At 43.7% G+C, this 21,012-nt stretch overlaps 1 protein-coding gene across 1 annotated transcript in view; it reads left to right on the top strand.

The window, feature by feature from the left end:
* Positions 1 to 5,422: 5,422 nt before the first annotated feature.
* ERGIC1 (endoplasmic reticulum-golgi intermediate compartment 1) overlaps positions 5,423 to 21,012 on the top strand; it is a 59,225-nt gene continuing 43,635 nt past the window's right edge. Inside the window, exon 1 of the mRNA XM_030505199.1 lies at positions 5,423 to 5,559. Coding sequence (XP_030361059.1) covers positions 5,540 to 5,559 — 20 coding nt within the window. The 5' untranslated portion in view covers positions 5,423 to 5,539. The remainder of the gene's footprint in view (positions 5,560 to 21,012) is intronic.

The following is a 21,012-nucleotide window of genomic DNA, read 5'->3' as shown; positions in this document are numbered from 1 at the left end:
GTTGGAAACCTGTAACGAGTGGTGTCCCTCAGGGATCAGTGTTGGGACTGGTCCTGTTCAACATCTTTCTTGGTGACATGGACAGAGGGATTGAGTGCGCCCTCAGCAAGTTTGCCGACGACACCAAGCTGTGTGGTTCGGTTGATACGCTGGAGGGAAGGGATGTCATCCAGAGGGACCTTGACACGCTTGTGAGGTGGGCTGATGCCAACCTTATGAAGTTTAACCAAGCCAAGTGCAAGGTCCTACACCTGGGTTGGGGCAATCCCAGGCACAGCTACAGGTTGGGTGGAGAAGAGATTCAGAGCAGCCCTGCGGAGAAGGACTTGGGGGTGTTGGTTGACGAGAAGCTTAACATGAGCCGGCAGTGTGCGCTTGCAGCCCAGAAAGCCAACCGTATCCTGGGCTGCATCAAAAGAAGCGTGACCAGCAGGTCAAAGGAGGTGATCCTGCCCCTCTACTCTGCTCTCATGAGACCTCACTTGGAGTCTTGTGTACAGTTCTGGTGTCCTCAACGTAAAAACGACATGGAGCTGTTGGAGCAAGTCCAGAGGAGGGCCACGAGGATGATAAGAGGGCTGGAGCATCTCCCATATGAAGACAGGCTGAGGAAGTTGGGGCTGTTCAGCCTGGAGAAGAGAAGGCTGCGTGGAGACCTCATAGCAGCCTTCCAGTATCCGAAGGGGGCCTATAAGGGTGCTGGGGAGGGACTCTTCATTAGGGACTGTAGTGATAGGACAAGAGGTAATGGATTCAAACGTAAACAGGGTAAGTTTAGGTTAGATATAAGGAAGAAGTTCTTTACTGTGAGGGTGGTGAGGCACTGGAATGGGTTGCCCAAGGAAGTTGTGAATGCTCCATCCCTGGCAGTGTTCAAAGCCAGGCTGGATGGAGTCTTGGGTGACATGGTTTAGTGCGGGGTGTCCCTGTCTGTGGCAGGAGGGTTGGAACTAGATGATCTTAAGGTCCTTTCCAACCCAAACCATTCTATGATTCTATGATTTGGCACTCTGTTTTAGTGTTCAAAGTCATTTACCACCTCTGTTTTAGTGTTCAAAGTCCTTTGCTCTGGTTAACTGTTAACTTGCATCTCCCTTTGACCATGACGTTTCATGTGTTTGCAGTCTCCTGAACTACACTAATCAATACAGGGATGCTGCGACAGCTTGAGGTAAGCCTGCGATAGGAGCTGAAATTGTTTGTTAAGTTCTTTTCCACAGCGAAAAAAGAAACCAAACACAAAATTGTTCACTACGATTTTCCCATAGTAAGTTCCTGGCACCCAGAAGTAAAGCAAACAAGCAAAAAAAAAAAAAAGAGAAACAGTATTAAAAACAGGCTAAATTTTTGAGGGACTTTGAGTGGTGGATTCCCCTTAGCATTGCCCAACAATGCACTTGTCCACTGGCACAGGACAAGGAAGAGGCCACATGGCTGCACAGACCCCTTTCTCCATACTCAAACATACACCTGGCATCTGTACCCAGCCCTGTGATCTGTCTATCAGATTATTTCTTCTGCATATTGAGCAGGAAAAGGAGAGGTGGTTGTTATGTCTTCTTAAGGAAAAAGCTCAGATAGTCAATATAATAGGACCTTAGGAAGTTAAGTAGATACTAATTTATTCTACTGTCCATTTAAAGTCCAGTCTCACAGTAATGGATAGACAGCATAACATATGTGATAAACACATACTACATTGCAACAAGACTTAAAGATCAGGGGGTTTTGTTGTTATTTTGATTATTTGGAAAGTGCTGTCAATGTGTAGCTTACTAAAATCCTAAGAGGAAGGGCTGAGCTTTCATTAGTGATTATACTTAGCACAGCACTTGTATTTGAATTCTTCACCTACCTGCACATCCTGTTCTTTCAGAAAGATTTCCTCACATGCTGTTATTTATATTTTTAAATGCTTTATAACATTTTCTCTTCATTCTCTAAAATGTTTCTTCCTTTTCCTGAACGGCAGTTTGTGTTTAATGCCTCATGCAGCAGCGACACACCCTGCACAATACAACACATAATCAAGTAAACACGCCCTGCAAAGCAATGCACTCACTTCAGTCCCCAACCCACCCCGACACAAGTGCTATAAGCGTATCCTGTGAACAAATGCACAGGGGTAAAATGTCGTGGTGTACAATGTCCCAAACAAAAAGCTTCAGTCCAGCTGGGAGCAAATACACCTCAGCAGCAGCAGGGGCATAAGTGGATAAGCACTGCACATTAACAGTCACTGCACATTCCCAATTGATGAACAAAACCTAATTGACCTCAACGATGACTGCATGTACCCAGCTTTACCTTTAGCAAACAATGCTGCTCATGACCCAGTCACAGCACTTACCATATGTTCCCAATGCAAGAACTGTAGCACGAGCCAGAGGCTAACAAAACTCAGCTGTGTGTAAGGAATCACAAACAAAAGAAAAGAGGAAATCATACATGACTGTTACAGGATATTATGCAAAACCACACTGAACAGGTAAGAATCAAGGTTACACTTTTCTGCGGAAAAGGAAATTCTGAGATTGCAAAATAGAGATAATAAAAATTATCAAGGATTAATATAAACTTTATTAAGCTAAAACTAAAGATTAGCATATCAGCTGGAAATTAGGAATACCTAGGAAACCTGGACAGAACACGTTTCAGCTGAATGAACGAATTTATGGAATAAAGATGATACAAATAAAGCACTTTTTGGCCACTGTTGTTTTTTTTTTGTTTGTTTTTTTATAGGAAGAAGGTACCAGTTTTGTTGCTGTGAGGCATTACTTAGGAATCCAGATAGAGTCACCCATTATCTGATTGATCCAGAAGAAAATGAACTGGAATGAGGAAAATATTCTTTTTTTGCAAGAAGAATTAGAAATTAAGGGATTTGTTTGCTAATTTTAGAGCTGAAGCTGATCTTATTCTGTAGTCTTAGGTGAATCAATTAATCCTTCTGCTTCAGTTTCTTCACTGATAAAGAGTTCTGAAAATATTTACTTATTGATTTCAGAGAAACAGTCTGGCTCAATTAATGTTCCTAATGCAGTTGAAGAGAAACGACAGTTTCAGGCCTACTTTGTCAGAAAAGCGTTAGTTTACTGCTCACGTGAGAAAGAGTTAACTTTTAAATCGGGTGTCAGCATCAGTTTACTCATTCCAGTTCTAATGATGTGACAACTACCACGAAAAAACCCGTGTTTTTAGTTCCCATTCTAATACACAACATGATCTAAGCAGCCGCACCCAGCTGGACTGGGGACAAATTCCTGTTCTTATCTCAGGCTCACTAGAAGCCTTATGTAATTAAACAATATTGTGACGAGGGTCTTATCTCAGGGCATTAACTTCTTCTTCCCTTGGCAAGGATGTAAGTGAGCTAGACCCAATTGGAAAGCTGTCCTGGCACTACTCTGAGCCCCATTACTTTCTTCAGAGTTTGACCTTTTAGTTGCAAATAAAATCTTCACAACACGAGCTCTCACCATGTTGTGTTCTTGACCCTCGAGCCTGCAAAAGGAATGACTCTTCAAGGCCACCTCAAGATTTGTCTATCCTACAAGTGAAGTGCTTTTGTAAACCACTTCAGCACTCTCCTGGCTCCTGAGAGAGCTGATGCGTTTGCACAAGGCAGTTAATAATAGTTAATGATATCGGGGCCTTGCCAGGAGCCGAGGCGAGTACTTGGTTGTGTAACCAACTTGATAGGCACTGGTTTGTTTTGGTTTTTTCCACTACAGATAGTACCCGCTGGCTATGCCTGTGTAATTGGTTGACCTCATGACAGATGAGAATTGTCTCATTAATTTCAGTGGGTTGTTCAGTTTTGGAGCACAATGCAAAGTGCAGCAGGATTTCGTTACCAATCTGCTGAATATGCTTGTACAATGTGGTTGGATAATTTAGATGTCTGAGATTAAAAAAATCAATTACGTATTTTTATCTATTCCCTGGGGGCTTCTGAGGGATTGTGCCTTGTTATCTCACCCTCCAGTTTAGCTTTCAATAGTCCCAGCATCAATTATTATCTCTTCCCTTGAAAGCCTATGGCACTGAATAACAGCTCTGACTCTTCAGTAGTTTTTCTCTGCTTGTTTCAATCTGGAATTATTTCTTTTTTATCCAGGTATGGGCCTAGTTTCTGGGTGAAAGGAAAAAATTGAAAGATATGGGTCTCTAAGTTCAGAGATGATGACAGCAAGAGGAAGAGGAAGAAAGCTGCAAAATCAATTAGAAAAGCAGTATGCTGCACACAGCATATTTAGATTGCTGTCATTTCCCTCTTTCTCTTACCCTGCTTTTAGATTTAAAAGGCAAGGGTAGCTGTATTTTATTCCTGCACTGAAATGCAACATAGACCATAAGCAAGTGACAGCACTTAATATAGCAGTGGTCACACTACCTGCAGCAAAAACTCCCTGACTGATGCTATTAGCTGGTGATGTTATTAAGGGAAGGAGCCAGGGTGGTGTATGGAGCAGTGTGGGATTAGCCATGTGCGAATCCATTAAATGTGGAAGGGACGCAGTGAGACAAAAGTATTCAGGCAAAACGGCAAGACTGGGGAAAGGTCTCACCTAAAGAACGGGGAGCTTTTTCTTAATTCCTTGGCCTCCAATAAAGCTGCAGAAAGACAGTCCAGAGCAAGTGGTCAAGTCATGCTGGCACCAAGGAGTTCGTCCTCTACTGGGGAGGGCTGTGTGTTTCAGTGGTGCAGGTTTCCTTCCTTTGTGGGCACTTTGAAGCACGCACCTTTCCCCAGTCTGTCCCTGCAGCTTGACTGTCTCCAGACAGAACAGCCTGCGTTGCATTCACAAATATTCGCCGTTATTATTGGGATGCTCAGAGCGCAAGAGATGCCCAACACAACCTGAAGCACCGCACCTGCGTGAGCCGCCACGCTCTGGCCTGCAGGCCCAGGCAGCCCCGTGTCTGCAGGCAGCTCGGGATCACGGAGGAGAAGCTGTGAGGCTCCAACGCACCTCGCTAACACGGGCAGTGCCTGCAGACTGCCAGCAGCACCGTGCTGAGCCTGTTCTGCCAGGCTGGGTCACCTCTGGGCAGCCCCGCAGGCCACCAGCCCCGCGGCTCAGGGCCTGGGCAGGCACTGAGAAGGCCCATGGGGCACCGGCAGGACCCGTGGGGTGCTGTGGGCACAGAGGGAGCCAGCTGAAGGGGCTGGCAGGGGTCAGGGGGTGTGAGGAGACCACCATGTGGTGCTGGCAGGACCCTCCGAGCTGCGGGGCACCGCAGCCATCCAGAGAGCCCTTCAAAGCAGAGGGAGCGGGGTGCTGCCGAGCCGGCGGGGCAGGCACGGCCGGAGGGGTGCCCCGGGGCCGGCCGCAAACCCCGGCCCCGCCGCCGCTCCCGCCGCTGCCCGTAACCCGGCGGCGGAAGCGGCGGCCGGCTCCAGCCACCCAATGGGCTGGTGCTGCGCGGCGGCGGGGCCCGTCACTTCCTGGCCCTGCAGCCGGCGGCAGCGAGGCGAGAGCCGGGGCCGGGGGCGGCGGGGCCCGCAGCCTGCCCGGCGCCCGCTACCAACATGCCCTTTGACTTCAGGAGGTGAGTGCGGCGGGGCCCGGCCCGGCCCGGCCCGGCCTCGCCTCTCCCGCCCCTCGGCGGGGCCGCCGCCCCCGGCCGGGGCAGGCAGCGCGGGCGGCGGTGGGCCGGGCCCGTGACCGGCTGCGGGCGAAGTGAAACCCGAGGGAGGAGGGAAGGAGGGATGGAAGAAGTAGGTCTGGGCAGGGAAGGGACGTGGGAAGCTGGGAGGCTGTGCCCAGCGAGCGGCTGTTGCTCTGGAAGCTGTTGTGCAAAGCGAGGTGTGAGGAGTTTCGAGCTCCCCTGGGCAGGGCGGGTGGAGCAGCGGGGCCTGGGGGTGACCGCTGTGGGCGGTGCACGGGCCCTGGCCACGGGTGTCGGGGTGAGGGCACTGGGCTCCTTCTCCTCCCGCCAGTCCCTGGGCTCCCACAGCAGGTTTAGGAGGTCGCTCCTTATGGTGAGGCAAAAGGCACACGCCGTGGTGGGAAACGTTGGCACCTCCACCTTTGGTTTTGGCATTTAGAGAAGGTATGAGCTGTGGGATTTGGCCTTTCTGCGGGGCTCCTGCATCCCGTGGGCCACAGCAGTCAATTTCAGATACCAAAGCAGAAGCGAAAATGACCCCTTTGACTCACGTGGAGGTGAAACAGCAACTGTGAATTTGTTTTCTTTTTAAACCAAAGACTTCGAACTTTCCAAATTCATAGATGCCATGGGGAAGACGCACAGATGAGTTTTCTCACGTAGGTTCTATTAGAGCATTAACATTACAATAAAGAAGATTTTTGGGAATTGGGAGATAAAACTGTTGGTTGATGCTTCTCGTGTAGGACCATCATGAACCATACGTTTGCACCCCTTTGAGATGATGGGGAAATGGTGATAATGCAGGTTTTTAGTTCACCCAGTCAAAAGTTGTGTATTGTATTTTTGCTGTAATTCTAAATCAGGCCTCTCATTTATACAGGCTAACAGGATCTTGTATGTGATCCATGGGGCACTATTGAACATGGAGGCAGTTGCTTCTGAATGAAAACTTGATGAAGCTGGAAACAGCATCTGCTGGATCATGTGGGATCCAGGGCCCAGAGCCTCGTTTCTGCTTTTGTGTAAAATTTGATAGAAAAATTCTTCTCAGCTTTGGAGACATTCTGCCAGCTGCAAACCCCATTGCTGTCTATTTTCAGACTTGTACAATACATGAACAATAAGGGATCCTGGGTTGTGGCTGTCACTTTGTAATAGCAGATAAAGAAAATGTTATTTCAGATGTCTTTGAAAATGTGATTTTTTTGCTGGGTCTCAGAATGTACATGGGTAAACACTGGTTCACCAAGAGTAATCTTCTTAAGAGACAGCGCTAGTGCTTTGCTTTGGAGTGGTGCAAAGACATAAGGGTTGAGTTGCAGAGTTGTGTTAATGAGTTACAAAAACATAGAGGCATCCGTTCAGATCTGCATTTTAAAGATTTGCAATTGCAGATAACTTCTTTGTCATTCAGATGGGAGGATTAGAAATAGACACTTCAAAGCACCTTCGCAAATAATGTAAGCTTCCTGAACGTCGGCTTTTCTGCAGAGATGAATTTTTAAAAGACTGCCCGTGATAACAAGAAATTTACATTTAAAGCTACAGAGAAACTATTGTCATGTGCAAAAAACCACTTTCCTGATTTAGAAGCATGAACAGAGTTCAGGACCAAAATTTCTGTAAAGGTTAGGGACTGTCTTAGCTCTTGTGGTTTCTGTTCATTGTGCAGTCAGTGGAACAAAATCCTCTGAGATTGGAAAATGTTACTGTTGTAGGTAAAGTATGATGCATACATTTAAAGTGTACAGTTACTTCCTGACAACTGTAGAACATACAATACAACGCTATTGGAGAAAAAGGTTAGCACCTGTAGTAAGTTTGTGAATGAAGGGGTAATGTTTTCCATCATGTAAAATAAAAGGTTTTTCTTTCAGAGACTTCAACTGGATGTTCTCCTTGACAGGTACATTTCAGCACACACTTTAAAGTGGGTGTTAGTGTCTATAATTAGAGGGCTGGATTGTTAAGAAACTTTCAAAATTGCTCCTACACCTTATAGAGTCCAAAATTCAGAGGTTCAGAGTGGAGAGGCATTGTGTTCTTCTGGAGGCCACGAATTTCACAGGGCTGTGTTGCTAATGCGTCTGAAGAAATCACTGACCTTAACTGCTGTGCTAGAGCATTTGGGAAGGCAAGTTCTTTTTCTGTTGAATCCTCCCCTCACTTAGAGCTTTTATTTTTAATATTTTAGAGTGGCAGGACATTGACAGCTAGCATCAGTTGTAAAGAGGTGGAAGTCTGGGACTTGAGCTCTGTTTCCACACAGGATAGCTCTAGGAGGAATAGGTTGCCAGAGTCCTATCTGGAGAAGGTACAGACACAAATGATAAGTAATGAAAACAGCTCATGACCAGAAGAGTCCCTATTCTTCATAGAAACAGAATGGTTTGGGTTGGAAGGGACCTCGAAGACTATCTAGTTCCAACCTGCCTGCCATGGGCAGGGACACCCTCCACTAGGCCAGGTTCCTTAAAGCCTACACTTAGGGGTTCATATTTGGCCAGACTGAAGAACCCAAAGTGCTTGAACATATTTCTTGGAAGTTTCCATGGGTCAGAGTCTGAGGTATACTGGTTTGTATCAGATATGGAAGTAGCTCATTTTGTTACTTGTACTTTTTTGTACTGTACCTTGGGATTTTTTTTGTCTGGAGGACTTCTGTTTTCTCAGCTTATCAGTGGTTCCCTTTGTTAATATAAAATGCATTTAATTCATAAATAAAATAATATTTTACAGTAACTTCAAGTGAATAATAGTTATTCTGTCCTAAGTATCATTAGGATTGTAATAATACTTAGTACTTACCTAGTGATTTTAATTTTTCAAAGCATTTCATGCACACTAATCTCTTCAGTCCTGCTGTGATGTTGGTAAGGAACCAAGTTTTCAGCTTCCAGATTGGAGCCTTCAATACAGGTCTGTTCAGTGCATGTCACGAGGCACCAGCCCTCCTACAGAACTACTAAATCAGTTTGTATTTCCGGAAGGCCTGGTTCTTTCTCATTTTCAAAATCTACTTGGCTGCAAGAGAGAGACAGATTTTTCCTTATTGCCTCTCCCCCGGTTTCTTAAAACTTGTGTCAGCAAAGCAGCTTCCTATCTATTTGAAAGGTGGTTTTAAGTTATATCACTAGAGCTGAAAGGGTATTTCCCTCCCCAGCTTTTAAGACCCAGCATCACCTGCATGCTTGCAGCACCTGTGGATGGCTAAAATCTGGGTGTTTTAGTGTAAGTGTAAGCCTGGTCAGCTTGAATGGTGATTGTGGGTCAGAAGGTTTCTCACATGTTGTGTGATCCAGTTAGCAGGGAGGCTTAGTTTCAGCAGCAAGTGCCGGTGCTGGGCTTCAGGCTGCTCTGGTGTTGAGATTTACAGAAGTAAAACTGAAGTGATTCCCGTACACTGGATGTGGACATGGTATAGAGAATCATTGCTGCAAGTTCTCTTGCATCTGTTGGCTTTTCTTGGCATCTGCCTATTTGCATGAAAGAGTTACTGATGGGTTTGTAGCAGCTACTGAAACTTCTGAACTATTTTGGTAGCTTTAACTGATCAGACTGAGAAAAACTAAAATAGGCTGCTCTGAAGTCAAGTTCTGTTCTAATTGTGGGCAATTCTCAGTTGTGCCCTGGCCACATTTTTGGCATAGAGTGGCAAATATCTGTGAATCCTTATTTTTATTTTTAACTGAGAAGTTCAGAATTTATTTCCCATAATTAATCATTGAGATGCTTTCATTAGGGTTTTGGTTGGTTGGGTTTGGTTTTTTGTTAGTTTTTTTTACAGCTTGGTAATCTGAATAAAGTACCAATATATTATACCTGGATCTTGGAGGTCATGGGAAAGGGAAAGGAGCCAGGCTTAGAAGGGATTTAGATACAAATGCTGATTTAGAGTGGATGTTCTTTGTGGCAAAGGCTTATTCCATCTTCACAATACAACAGGCCCCTGTAATCAGCTGTTCTTTGGCACATCTGTGATAAATGCTAATTTTAATGTGGATACTCTGATTCAGACATAAACAATATTTTTGTTGGTTTGGGACATAAGCATGTCTTTGCTTCGTTCTGGTATGTCTTTTTTAAATTGAATTGTCCAGTCTTTACCAAAGCTGATATGCTTCCAACCTTACTGCTTTTGGGAGAGGTAGTATGGTTGGTTGTAATTTAGACCTGAGAGTTGTGACAGCTAATAGTCAAACTGATGCCCAGGACACCTGACCTGGCACAGTTGTGAAACCAGTGATACAGACTGCTTCAGCAACATCAGGGATGTCTGTTTGTCTGCCTTTGACTCCTGACCAGATTAGTGAGGGCAAACCTGCAGATTTGACACCTATTTGCAGTGGGTGACTTGGGGTCTAAGGAGAAATTTTTTTCTGAACTAAGCAACCCCTTGGTCAATTTATCATTCACTGTCAGCTTAAGGAAAATAGCTTTATTTTATTCTGTGGCTTAAGAAAAGAGGAGACAAAGCTGTCTTTGGTAATCCTACCATTTTTCTTTTGACAGATTTGTGAGGGTTGTGACTTAAAATCTTTCTGTAACTCCACAAATCTCACTTAAAACTCCTAAGGGATTTGTTTGGCCTGTGTTTGAACATCTGCCGGTTGTTAAGCAGAAATGGTGACTACGTGGTGGTTTGGCACTACCTAATAAATATCAAACGTTACTGGAAATGTACATATTTGCTCAGGAGTTTCTCATGGGATCGTGGTGCTCTGTACTCCGTTCACCTGAGGCTGTCTCCCAGCACATTGTTTAACTAGCTGCATTAACACACACTAGTTCATTTGGCAAAATTACTTGCTGAACTTACTTTAACAAATGAGCTCACTGTACCTCTCATACAGAAGTTACACGGTGGTGATAGCAGCAGGTAGGAGTCGTCTTGGCTGAAACAGTGAGGGGAGCACAGGAGAGAAGAACAAACAGCTAAGGCCAGATGATATGACTTCTGATTAGATGAGTTGTGCCTACTGGCTTGCGTGTAGCCATGGCGCATCAAAAAGGTTTGTGAGTGCCTTGTGCTAAGCTAGGCATGGCTGTGCTCTCTTCCACAGCCATCGATGTTGCCACTTGTAAAACAGTTTTGTTCACAATCTTCAATCCTGTATGTGATTGAGCTGGAAGCCATCACTTCCTAAGGTAGTGTCTACATTCATAACTAGTGGCTGTAACATTGCTCTGTGTTGGTTAGATAGTTGCTTCTCTACGCTTTGCAGGAACCCGTACTTCTGTAGCTACTGAAGCAATAGCTGACCCCTTGTGCCTGGTAAGTCTGCAAGGGTATTTTCATCTTGAACTGCAGCCACATCTGGCAAGCATGTTCCACTTCACATTGTGCAATGTCTCTGGTAAACAAGCCTTCCAAGTGGTATTGCTGCCACCTTACGTAATGACCAAAGTTGATTTTGGTGCTAGGCAGTACCATGACTAACTTTGTTTCAACAATAGCCCTTTGAGGACACCTGAGAAATTATTCTGCAGTCACAGCAGTCAGATGGGTGAGCAGAGCTGTACAGAGTCAGTTGATGTTTATGCCACAAATATGTGATTATGCATAGCGTGTATGTGTGTAAATATTTCTCCTTAAATCTCCCTAATCCGTTGTTTCTCTTAAAATAACATTGAAGTAGAAAAGTTTTCTTCAGTAAGTACAGAGGTATTAAGGTCTGTCTCTGTAGGAAAGTTTTGTATTGTTCCTTCTGAACTTTAACTGGCCTCCTTTGTTCTCTCATTGATGACACAGATGCTTGCTTCATGCCATCATAGTTCATTGCTGTGAAAATGACTGAATCACACTGTAAACAGAGTTGAAGCAATACCACCAGCGTGGACTGAGAAGCTGTGGACGTTGAGCTTGTATTTTGAAGTGTGCATGTGTATTTTTTAGGCATGTAATTCAAATGGTGCAGGTGGTGAGAAAAGAACAGTCTTGCAGTGAAAGAAAAAATAGTGGAGTCATCTGTTTTTTTTGTCTTCTATCCAAATACAAGCCCTGAAGTGTTGTCTAGGTATTTCTGTATGGAGCCAGCTGTCCCAAAAATGGAAAACTTGTCCAAAAAATTAACCACAATCTTGCTATAATCTACAAAGTCTTTCTTATAGTGAAATGTTTGAGTATTTTAGCAGTAATCATGGCAGATACACAAGTAAAGACTGCAGTTAGTCGAATAGTGCAATTTGCTGCATATGAATTGTGTGTGTTTGGATGTTTACTTTTCTGTTTTTTTAAGGATGTTTCCAAATGAAATGTATCTAGTTGAATCCACAGAAGCCAGAAAGAGTGGTATTTTATAGCAGAGCCTTCAAAATGTTATGATAATATGGTCAGGCATGCATTGCTGCTAACAGGATTTCAGGCAGTCATGGCTGCTTAGTAGTTATTTAATAGTCATATCCCAAGGCAGATCACTTGGCTTCCTAATTGCTGTCCATCTCTGTAGACCACTGTGTGCTGTGAATAAAGCAAGGTTGGAGAGCCCAATAAAGCACCAGTGCAGCCAGTAATGTAAATATGATGTTGTGTTTTCTGATAAAGGGAAAGTCTTGGAGCCTCACTTGGATTCCACGTCACTCTAAATCAAATGTAACCCTACTGAACTGAAATTTGAATCTGGCTGCTGCATTATAACATGTTATAGTTGGACTAAAACCACTGGTAAACCTGGTCCCCAACTACAAGTTGCAGGTCTATCTCAGGTCTGTTTCAGTCACATTTTTCTAGTGAACATCAATACAGATGTTTCATGGACACTGAGTTAAAACCAGGAACTTCACTTAGAAGCCAGATGATGCACAAGTTGTACTTGTAGGTAATACAAGTACAAGGTAATAGAGTTATATGCAACTGAAAAAAAGGAATGAGGTGTAGAAGTACATACAGAAATTCTTATCTGCTTAGATTGGGGTTTAAATAGGAGAACCTGAGCTGGTCACTGCAGGTTTATTGGTATTCTTAAGTTAGATACTGAAAAAGTACCATACCGCTGGATGCCCTGGCAAAGGGTATGGGGTTTTACCCCTAAATCTTGCATATTAAGAATGGCTTTTGTTGTACAGAAATTGCTTTGGAGGAGAAGACAGACACATAACCAATGTTATGTGTGTATACATCCATGAATGCTGCTGTTTTCTCAAGTCATAGTTCTGCTCTTCTTAACTCTTGTCAGCTTCAGGCAAGTCACAATCCTGTTCCGAGCCTCAGTTACTGATTTCTTTCAAGGGGACTGTACTTTGCTGAGTTCTCAGAGCGGTGGCTGAACAGTTTTCCCTTGGAGTGGTTTTCTTGGCCTGATCCAGCACGAGGTGGTGAGTCTAGCAGACATCTAGGAGTTTCCCTTATTCATCTGGAGAAATCTCTCTGTCATGCAGTGGGGTATGGATGGCCTGTGTGCTTTTGAGGGAACCCTAATGATGATGGAGCTATTTTCTTCACACAACCCCCCTACTTCTTTCTTCCCCAGATGGTACATTTGTTCATGCTGTTTTGTGCGAATCTCTGATTTTTGTGCTGTGCTAGTGCAGCCAGGACTTAAACCTGTCAGAAAGCAGCTTCCCTAAAATTTACACAGTTCTGATGCTAAATTAATCTCACCAGATCTTGTTTCAAGGTGTTCAGCAGTACCAGGTAGCAACGGAGTTTTAATGTTTTGTGATTTTAGCAGCTATGGGAAAGACTGTGGTACATCTCTTTTTCCATAGCTGTGTCCTGGTTATGCTCCGAGTTGCATGTAGGTAATTTCTTGGGAATCACAGTCCACCCTTTGAATTTTGTTCAGTGTCTGCTAGAGATCAGGACTTTGTGTCTGTGGGGAGTGCTGAGGAGCTGGCCAGTGGGGCCAGCAGCACTGGCAATACTGGGAACCAGCAGCTGTGGGCTGTGAGATAGAGCTGGAGGAACATGGCAGGAGGTAGAGAAACCCTGAGCTGTCAGGTCTTAAGTTGGAAAAGGGAGAGATGTTCAGGACTGGAGGCTCAGAAAGGATGGAATGGGTGAGGGATGGCGCTGGAGGAAGTGTCTGGGCAATGCGATGGTGGGAAGCATTGGGGAGCTGCAAGAGCAAGAAGTGGGGGTGAAGGCTTCAGGACAGGAAGGATTACAGTATACTTATGACATTCAAGTATCCGAACAATTTACTTAGTTTGGGGAGCAGTCATATATGTTTCATCCTCTTCCCCATTCTTTCTGCCTCCATTTTCCCTTTCTGATGTTAAGAATACCATATTACCACTCAGCAGTACAATTGCTCTTGCTTACAGTGGAAAGCTGGATTCCTTTAAATACCAGTGCTCTTATGTGAACATTTTTTCTTCATGACACTTTTCTTCTGTTTCAATGAAGCAGAGTATAATTTGCTCACTTAATTAAAAATACAGTTCTGTTCCATCCTTCATTTTGACACCTGCTTTACTACCTAAATGGAAATAAAATGCTTGCTGGCAAGACTCTGCCTTTGAGTATTTGAGATCATAAATACTCTCCTCCTCCTAATTATTTTTGAAATATGTTTGAGGCTAACATTTTGCTTTGAAAAGTAGAGTGATGTACCGCTTCCTCTCTTCCATTCTTCAGTGCCACCTAAAATAGTTTGCACTTCTGGCGTGTTTCAGCAGTAGCAGTTGCTGTGTGTTCCTGGGTGGTAGAGAACAAGCTTCTTATGCACTGAAAAGAATAAGAGCACAAAATTTAGAACATGGTTGACCAAAGGGTGTTATGCAGACAGCACACTGGTGCTGGGAGGCTGGCAGAGGGGAGAAGACAGGAGAACTAGCTCCCTGGAAAGAAATCAATTTAAACGGGAGCAGAATGTGTTCATTTTTGTGCACTCTTTCTGCAAGTGTTGTGGGGATTGATAGTCCTAGGAATAGAAGGATTTGTTGGGTTTTGGGTGGTTTTTTTTTTTCCCCTTGTGGAAATCCTGTACCTGCTAAGTAACTAGCAGACCAGATGACATAATACTGCAGAGGCTGATGCCTCCAATGTTCTCTCAGCCCCTTTCCCTAAATGTCCAGTTGCCCAAAGGCTGGATTATATAATTAATGACAGTCCTCCTGGCTAACCTTGTTTTCTTGTTCTCAGTGCTCCTCCTTGTTTCAGAAACTTCCTATGTTAGTTTCATTATGTTCTTGGAACTAGAATTAAGAGGGAGGAGCTGGCTGGCAAGGAAACCTGTTCCTACATTTCACTCCTGAGCTTACAAGTGTGGAGAGTCAGCAGGTCAAAAAAAATACTATTTGGAGGATCATGCTTTGAAAAGTGGTGTGATGTTGTGAGTGAGGAGTCAGTCATACAGAGGATGGAAATTGCAGTCTTCACCTGCTTGCAGTACAGATAAACTAGTTTAAAATTGCATTAGCCCCTCCACCTCCTTGCCCAGTCCTGGTATATCAGAGCTGGCTCAAAGTAGTTCAGGATTAAACAGTTTCCAATGTAATTTTGAACCTTGAGAGTTTGTTCATTAAAGCTCAACTTCTGCAGTATGTGTGTTAATATCCTATTGTGTGTAAACGAGGGCTAGCTGATTACTTAATGGTGTTTGTATATTATCTGCTGTTACGCAGATGTTAATCTTATAAAATGTGTTAATAACTGGTTGGTATTTACAAGTATCGGCTTACTAGTCCTGCTTTGAATCTGTATTTGCATCTTGAACTCACATTCAGGGCCAAGTTTGGTGTTTTTGTATTCAATGTCTACTTTTTGTGTAAACTGAGATTAACAGGATCTCGCATTTTACATTCCACATGCTTCAAAGTTTGTGTCCCAATTCAAAACCCATTCCTGATCAAGATTGTAAATATGCACTCTATAGGCACAGCCCTGGTACTGAACCAAGACTTAGCTCTCACAGTGCACATGCAGTTTGTTTTCATAAGCCCATCTTCCTGCAGCTTTCCTTATACAGACCTTCAAAACAGTTGGAACTTTGACCAGTAATACCTCATCTGTTTCCAGAGTTTTTCATCTCTAGATTTCAACATACTTATGGAAGGTGGGCACATGTTACCAGGTGCCGCTCTGCAGAATGAAGAAGCTGAAGAAGAAAGATGTAATTTGACTGGAGCAGAAATTACACAGTGAGTCAGTGCTGGGAGCGGAACACAATTCAGGTCTGTTGGTTCCCACTGCTGCATCCCATCGGCAGGATTGCAGCATGGCTGTCCAGAAGCTGTCCTGAGCTGCTCTCTGCACATCATGTTCTTATCTGCCAGCAGGCAGGAAACATAGAAATGTCATTTAAACAAAGAATTAACAATTACAAAATGAAGCACTCGGAGTCAGTAGTTCGTATTTTCTTGCCCTGCTGCTGACTTCCTGCCATTGTTTTCCCACTCTGTAAACCAGGGTGAGAGATTTCACCTACTTTGTTGGAAGAAGAGTTATCACTTTTTATCTGTCCTGGATTGTGTAGGAGCCAAGTGTTCTTGCAGGCTTGTCAAAGCTTGCCTTTGGATGAGAAGAAAAGCAGCATGATCTAAAGAAAGGATTTAAGAATGAAGTCTTGAACTAATATTTCTCCATTAAATATAAGAATTGATGCTTTCTATATATGTGTAGAGGAAGGCACTAGAATAAGGCACCTCTACTTCTTTTGGACTGTTTTAGAGTGAATTTACTGCTGTATAGACAATATAGATCTTCTTTCTTCGATAGATCTGTGGAACAAAATTCTGGATTCTTGTCCAGCACATGTACAGCAAGGACCATAAGAAGTTGCAAATGCATAGGGAGTTGGAAGTCACTGCTTTTTTAGAGTAAAGACATGTTTTACTTAAAAAGACATGCCGTTCTTGATGTTTCCTGAATTAAAAACAAAACAAAATAACCCAACGTAATTAGTTCTGACATAACTTCTACTCTGTAAATCTTGTGATTTCATTTTAATGCTCTGTCTAGTGTCCCTGAAAGAAAGAGACACTCTTGCAATCTTTGGAGGGAGCATGGGGGTTCAGATAGCTTCTCTCTCTCTGTCATTTAGAGGACTCCAGCCCTCTTACTTTGGAGTAACTGGTCTTTCAGGCCATCTCTGCATACCCTAGGAGTCAGCCTGCTGTTACACTGTTGAATAAAATCAATTTAACAAGTAAAGAGGTTAATCTTTTTATCCCTGATCCTGCTCACAGTAGTTCTAGGTATGGTTTGAACAACTGTGAACAATAAAAGTCCCCCCAGCAACTTCAGAGAGGTGTCTGGGATTTTATTTCCTAAGTAGATGGTCTTTTGTTAATGAAAAGAGCACTGTGTATGCAAACCTGACTGAGCCGTGCCGTTCATTATACCTTTACGTTTCCCTCAGCTCAGTCACATTGAAAACTAAACTGGTGTTTTCAGATTTATCCATTATATAAAAGTAGCAGCTTTGCTTTTAAAGATGTTACTGTGAGTGTCTGATGTGCTTTGTAGGAAGGAACAAAGCCAGAATGGTACGCTGTATGTTGGAGGCACCTGCCTGCCTTTGGTGGAATGAAGGTGTATATATAAGCCTCTTTGTTTTTATTTAGAGTTGAATGGCTTCTGAAGAGGTTAAAAGCTACCTGGGGCTGGGAGCCTGATGGTTTGTGCTGTTCAGTTGATGTGGCTGACCTGCTCCTCCTGCCCAGCCTTCAAAGACTGTTAAGGCAGCTTTGTGGACAAAGCGGGGATGAATTCTCCTAGAATCATTATTTGACAGCAGTGACCCAAGGACACAGAGGAACAGTTGCTGACTGTTAAACAACCTTTTTTTTTTTTTTTTTAAGCTCTTAGCTAAGTGATTTGATTTTATTTCTTTTCTTTTTTGGTTTAAAATCTTTTGTTCTAGCAGCACTGGAGTGTTCTATATATGTCTTTCTAGTTTTTCTTAGTTTTTCTAGCACCTTGCAATCTTTTATTTTTTTTTTATGTCTGTCTCAATTAAAGAAGCACCGAGAGATGCTTCAGCAATTTCTTCCCTTTTTAGTCTAGTAGTTACAGCTGAGAATCTGTTTCACTTCGTATTTGTGTTGTGGAATATGGGAAGGCAGGTGGGGAGTGCCAGTTACCGGGTGTTTCAGTGGGTGCTCTCTGTAAGCCAGCTCTTCTGCTGAGTTGCTTCATGAAACCTCTAAAACATGTTGGTGAATACAGATCCTGCAGTACCTTGAGCTGTTGGGGAGGCAGACATTCTCTTGCGTGCTTTGTACTTGAGATTCTTAAGCTTTGTTTAGGTGATGGACATCTCTGCCTCAGCAGTCAAAAGATGACAAAGCAGTCCTTGACACAAACTAGCACGCCTTTGGTGGGAAGGTTTCTCTAGAAATACCACTGAGTACTGAAGGAAGGGTGTTTCCCTTTTGCCATTAGGCTCCAGCCTGAATGATTTTGCTCTGACAGCAGTCTCTCCACAGCTTCCTTGTGATTCCATGAATTCACATAGAAGATATGTGAATCCCAGAGGAGGGCCATGGAGATGGTCAGAGGGCTGGAGCACCTCTTCTGTGAAGACAGGCTGAGAGAGCTGGGCTTGTTCAGCCTGGAGAAGAGAAGGCTTCAGGGAGACCTTAAAGCAGCTTCCAGTGTCTAAAGGGACTGACAAGAAAGCTGGAGAAGGGCTTTTGACAAAGGCAGATAGTGACAGGACAAGGGGAATGGCTTTAAGCTGAAAGAGGGGAGATTGAGATGAGCTCTTAGGCAGAAGTTCTTCCCTGTGAGGGTGCTGAGGCGCTGGCACAGGGTGCCCAGAGAAGCTGTGGCTGCCCCATCCCTGGCAGTGTTCAAGGCCAGGTTGGACACAGGGGCTTGGAGCAACCTGCTGTAGTGGAAGGTGTCCCTGCCCGTGGCAGGGGGTTGGAACTGGATGAACTTTAAGGGCCCTGCTGACCCAAACCATTCTATGATATCCAATGTTTTGTTTTGTTTTGTTTTTCCTCCTTTCTTCTTCTAAGCTATGCTGATTTTGGGGGGTAGAAGGAAGTTTCTGAGGCAGACATGGTGATTAAATTCTGATTTGTAACACCAACTTCTGCTAAAGTTTTGCTGGAGGGAGAAAATGGTGTCTATTTGTGCACAGTCACCTTTGAATGTCAGATGGACTTAATCCAATTTAAATTTATCATGACAGTTTCTTCCTGCTTCCTATGCGCTCTGTATAAATGATAAAGCATTTTATGCAAAGTGAATTGCTGTATTCTCAACTATAAGTGGTATCTCTGCTAAGAGCCTAAATAGCAGCAGGTACTGAATGAATCATAGTCCATAACCTCCTCTGCTGTATCTAGGGATGCTGCTTCTAGAGGTGGTAGCAGCAGTGATACAAGGAAAGAAAGTTGTGTGGTAGCCCATACTGCAGACTGGTTGAAAACTCTTCAGAACCATTGTTCCAGCTCATTTCATGTGCACTTAAACATGTTTCCTGAAGCAGGGTTGAGGTTGCTCATTCTCTTCCCCCCACTTCACACCCCCTTGGTTTCCTGAACTGCTAATGCACCTCTTCTGTCGTGAAAAGACAAACTTAAAAATAGATTCGGTTATACAAATCTTGTGGGAAGAGCTGGTTGTGTGTCTCTGTATCAGATCTATAGCTCTCGTGTTGAACCTAGTAATGATGACTGAACCAACCATCTCTGGTGTCTGAGCCATGTGTCTGTAATACAGCAGTGTAACAGAAATGCTCAAGGAGGCAGATAGGAAATGGCAAGAGGAAGAATAGAAGTGTGTAGAGTGACAAATCCCAAGGCTATGCCCTTGTCTCCAGGGAAAATTAATCCTTCTCAAAGTTAAGGATGATTGGTGTCTTCAGTGGCAGCTGAATAGAAGTTGTTAGTTGGATGGATTCACTGATGTCTGCATGAAGTAATTAGAGAGTCTGGTATAATTCAGAGGCATGTGGCCTAAAAATGAATTTATTAAGAATGTCTAAATGGCAGATGGTCTCAAAGAAGAGACACTAGATGTTTTCTAACCTGTTATCAGACAGAGCTTCCTCAAGATGACTTTTATCGAAGATGAAATGGTTGCTGGCATAGGCTTGACTGTCCAAAGTTGTGTTTGGCAGCTGCCTTGCTTATTGTGTACCTTCCACAGTCCATGTAGTTTTCATCAAAAGCAGTCTGGGATTGTTGTTTTGAACGAAATACGTTCCTAGAAGTACACTGTGTAGCAGTCTGTGTATCCATCTGAAAAAGAAACCCAGTATAATTAACAGTGTTTATCTTCTCTTCACAAAAAGCACCTTTTTTCTTTTTTTAATTCAAGAATGAGTTTCTTAAAACTTAATGTGTCTACTCTGCCTACATCTGTGTCATTATGTTCCTTGAAATAGCAAGTATAGTTTGTAACGGTAGAAATTCTCTCTTCCACTTGTAACTCCATTTACTGGTGAGTATGTAATGAATGGACTTTGTAAGGAACAGGCAAGTTCTTTGTTACGTTAGTCAGGAATTGGCGTGTGTGTGGAGAAATACTGACATCATGCCTGCTCGGTTCTTGATATTTGAGGCCTGCAGCCATACTCTGATTCACTTTTCTTTGGTTTGCAACAAGGGCTTAACAAATGGGAAAAACCAGCAGCAATATTGCACTCGAATGTATCTCCAGTTTGCAGGAGCTGTGCTACGTGCTGTTAAACTGGGTAAGGGTATTACCAGCACAAGAGCAGAAGCAGTAGGGGAAACAGATTTTTACAACTGCTTTAACTAGCTTGTTATTCCCCTGTGCAGTGGCAGGGAGACATTTCTTGCATGAAATAGTTCTTAAAAGGCCAGCCTGACCTTGCTTCACTTCATAGAGTAGAGAGCTTGGCCTGCAAATTCAGTGTTAGCTGGCATGCCAGGCTTGAGAGCTTTTTAGCTCTACAAAAGGGTCAGCGGTTTTAGTGCGACACAATCATGTTTCTGAGAAGGTTCTGAAAACACAGGCTTACTCCTGCTTTCTGGTTTACACTGCTATCTTGAGAGTGAATTAAGCTGTACTGCCGATACATAGATATTGTGTGAGGGAATCTCAACAGAAGCCTGAGTGATACAGCCCGTATCAATGCCCACAGCCTCCCAGTGAAATGCCAACTGCTACTGAAGACAGGGTTTATTATTTCTTTGCTCCTTTGTAATATGATTTAAACTTGAGCCCTTGACTAAGGGGCTCTTGTTGATCCAGGAAGCCGTCTCAGCTTGGGTAGATGTATTATTCTTCACTCCTTCAGACAACCAATCCGTCCCTCCTTGTATGTGTCATAGGAGCTTTGCCTTTCTCTTTTTCAACCTGCAGGCCCTCTGTTTACCAGAGCAGTCGTGTTTCTTACCAAGAAATAATCAGGGATAGAGTATTTGCGGACCCTAAAAGCCCTTTGGGACTGTTTAGGCTGCAAGGATTCACCTACCAGTCGGCTTTTTCTTGGGTATCTGAGTTTTCCCCTATATCTTGGAAAC

Source organism: Strigops habroptila, chromosome 12 (assembly GCF_004027225.2).
Source record: "Strigops habroptila isolate Jane chromosome 12, bStrHab1.2.pri, whole genome shotgun sequence".
NCBI lineage: Eukaryota > Metazoa > Chordata > Aves > Psittaciformes > Psittacidae > Strigops > Strigops habroptila.
Note: the sequence above shows the minus strand (reverse complement) of the source record. Positions and strands in the feature narration are given on the sequence as shown.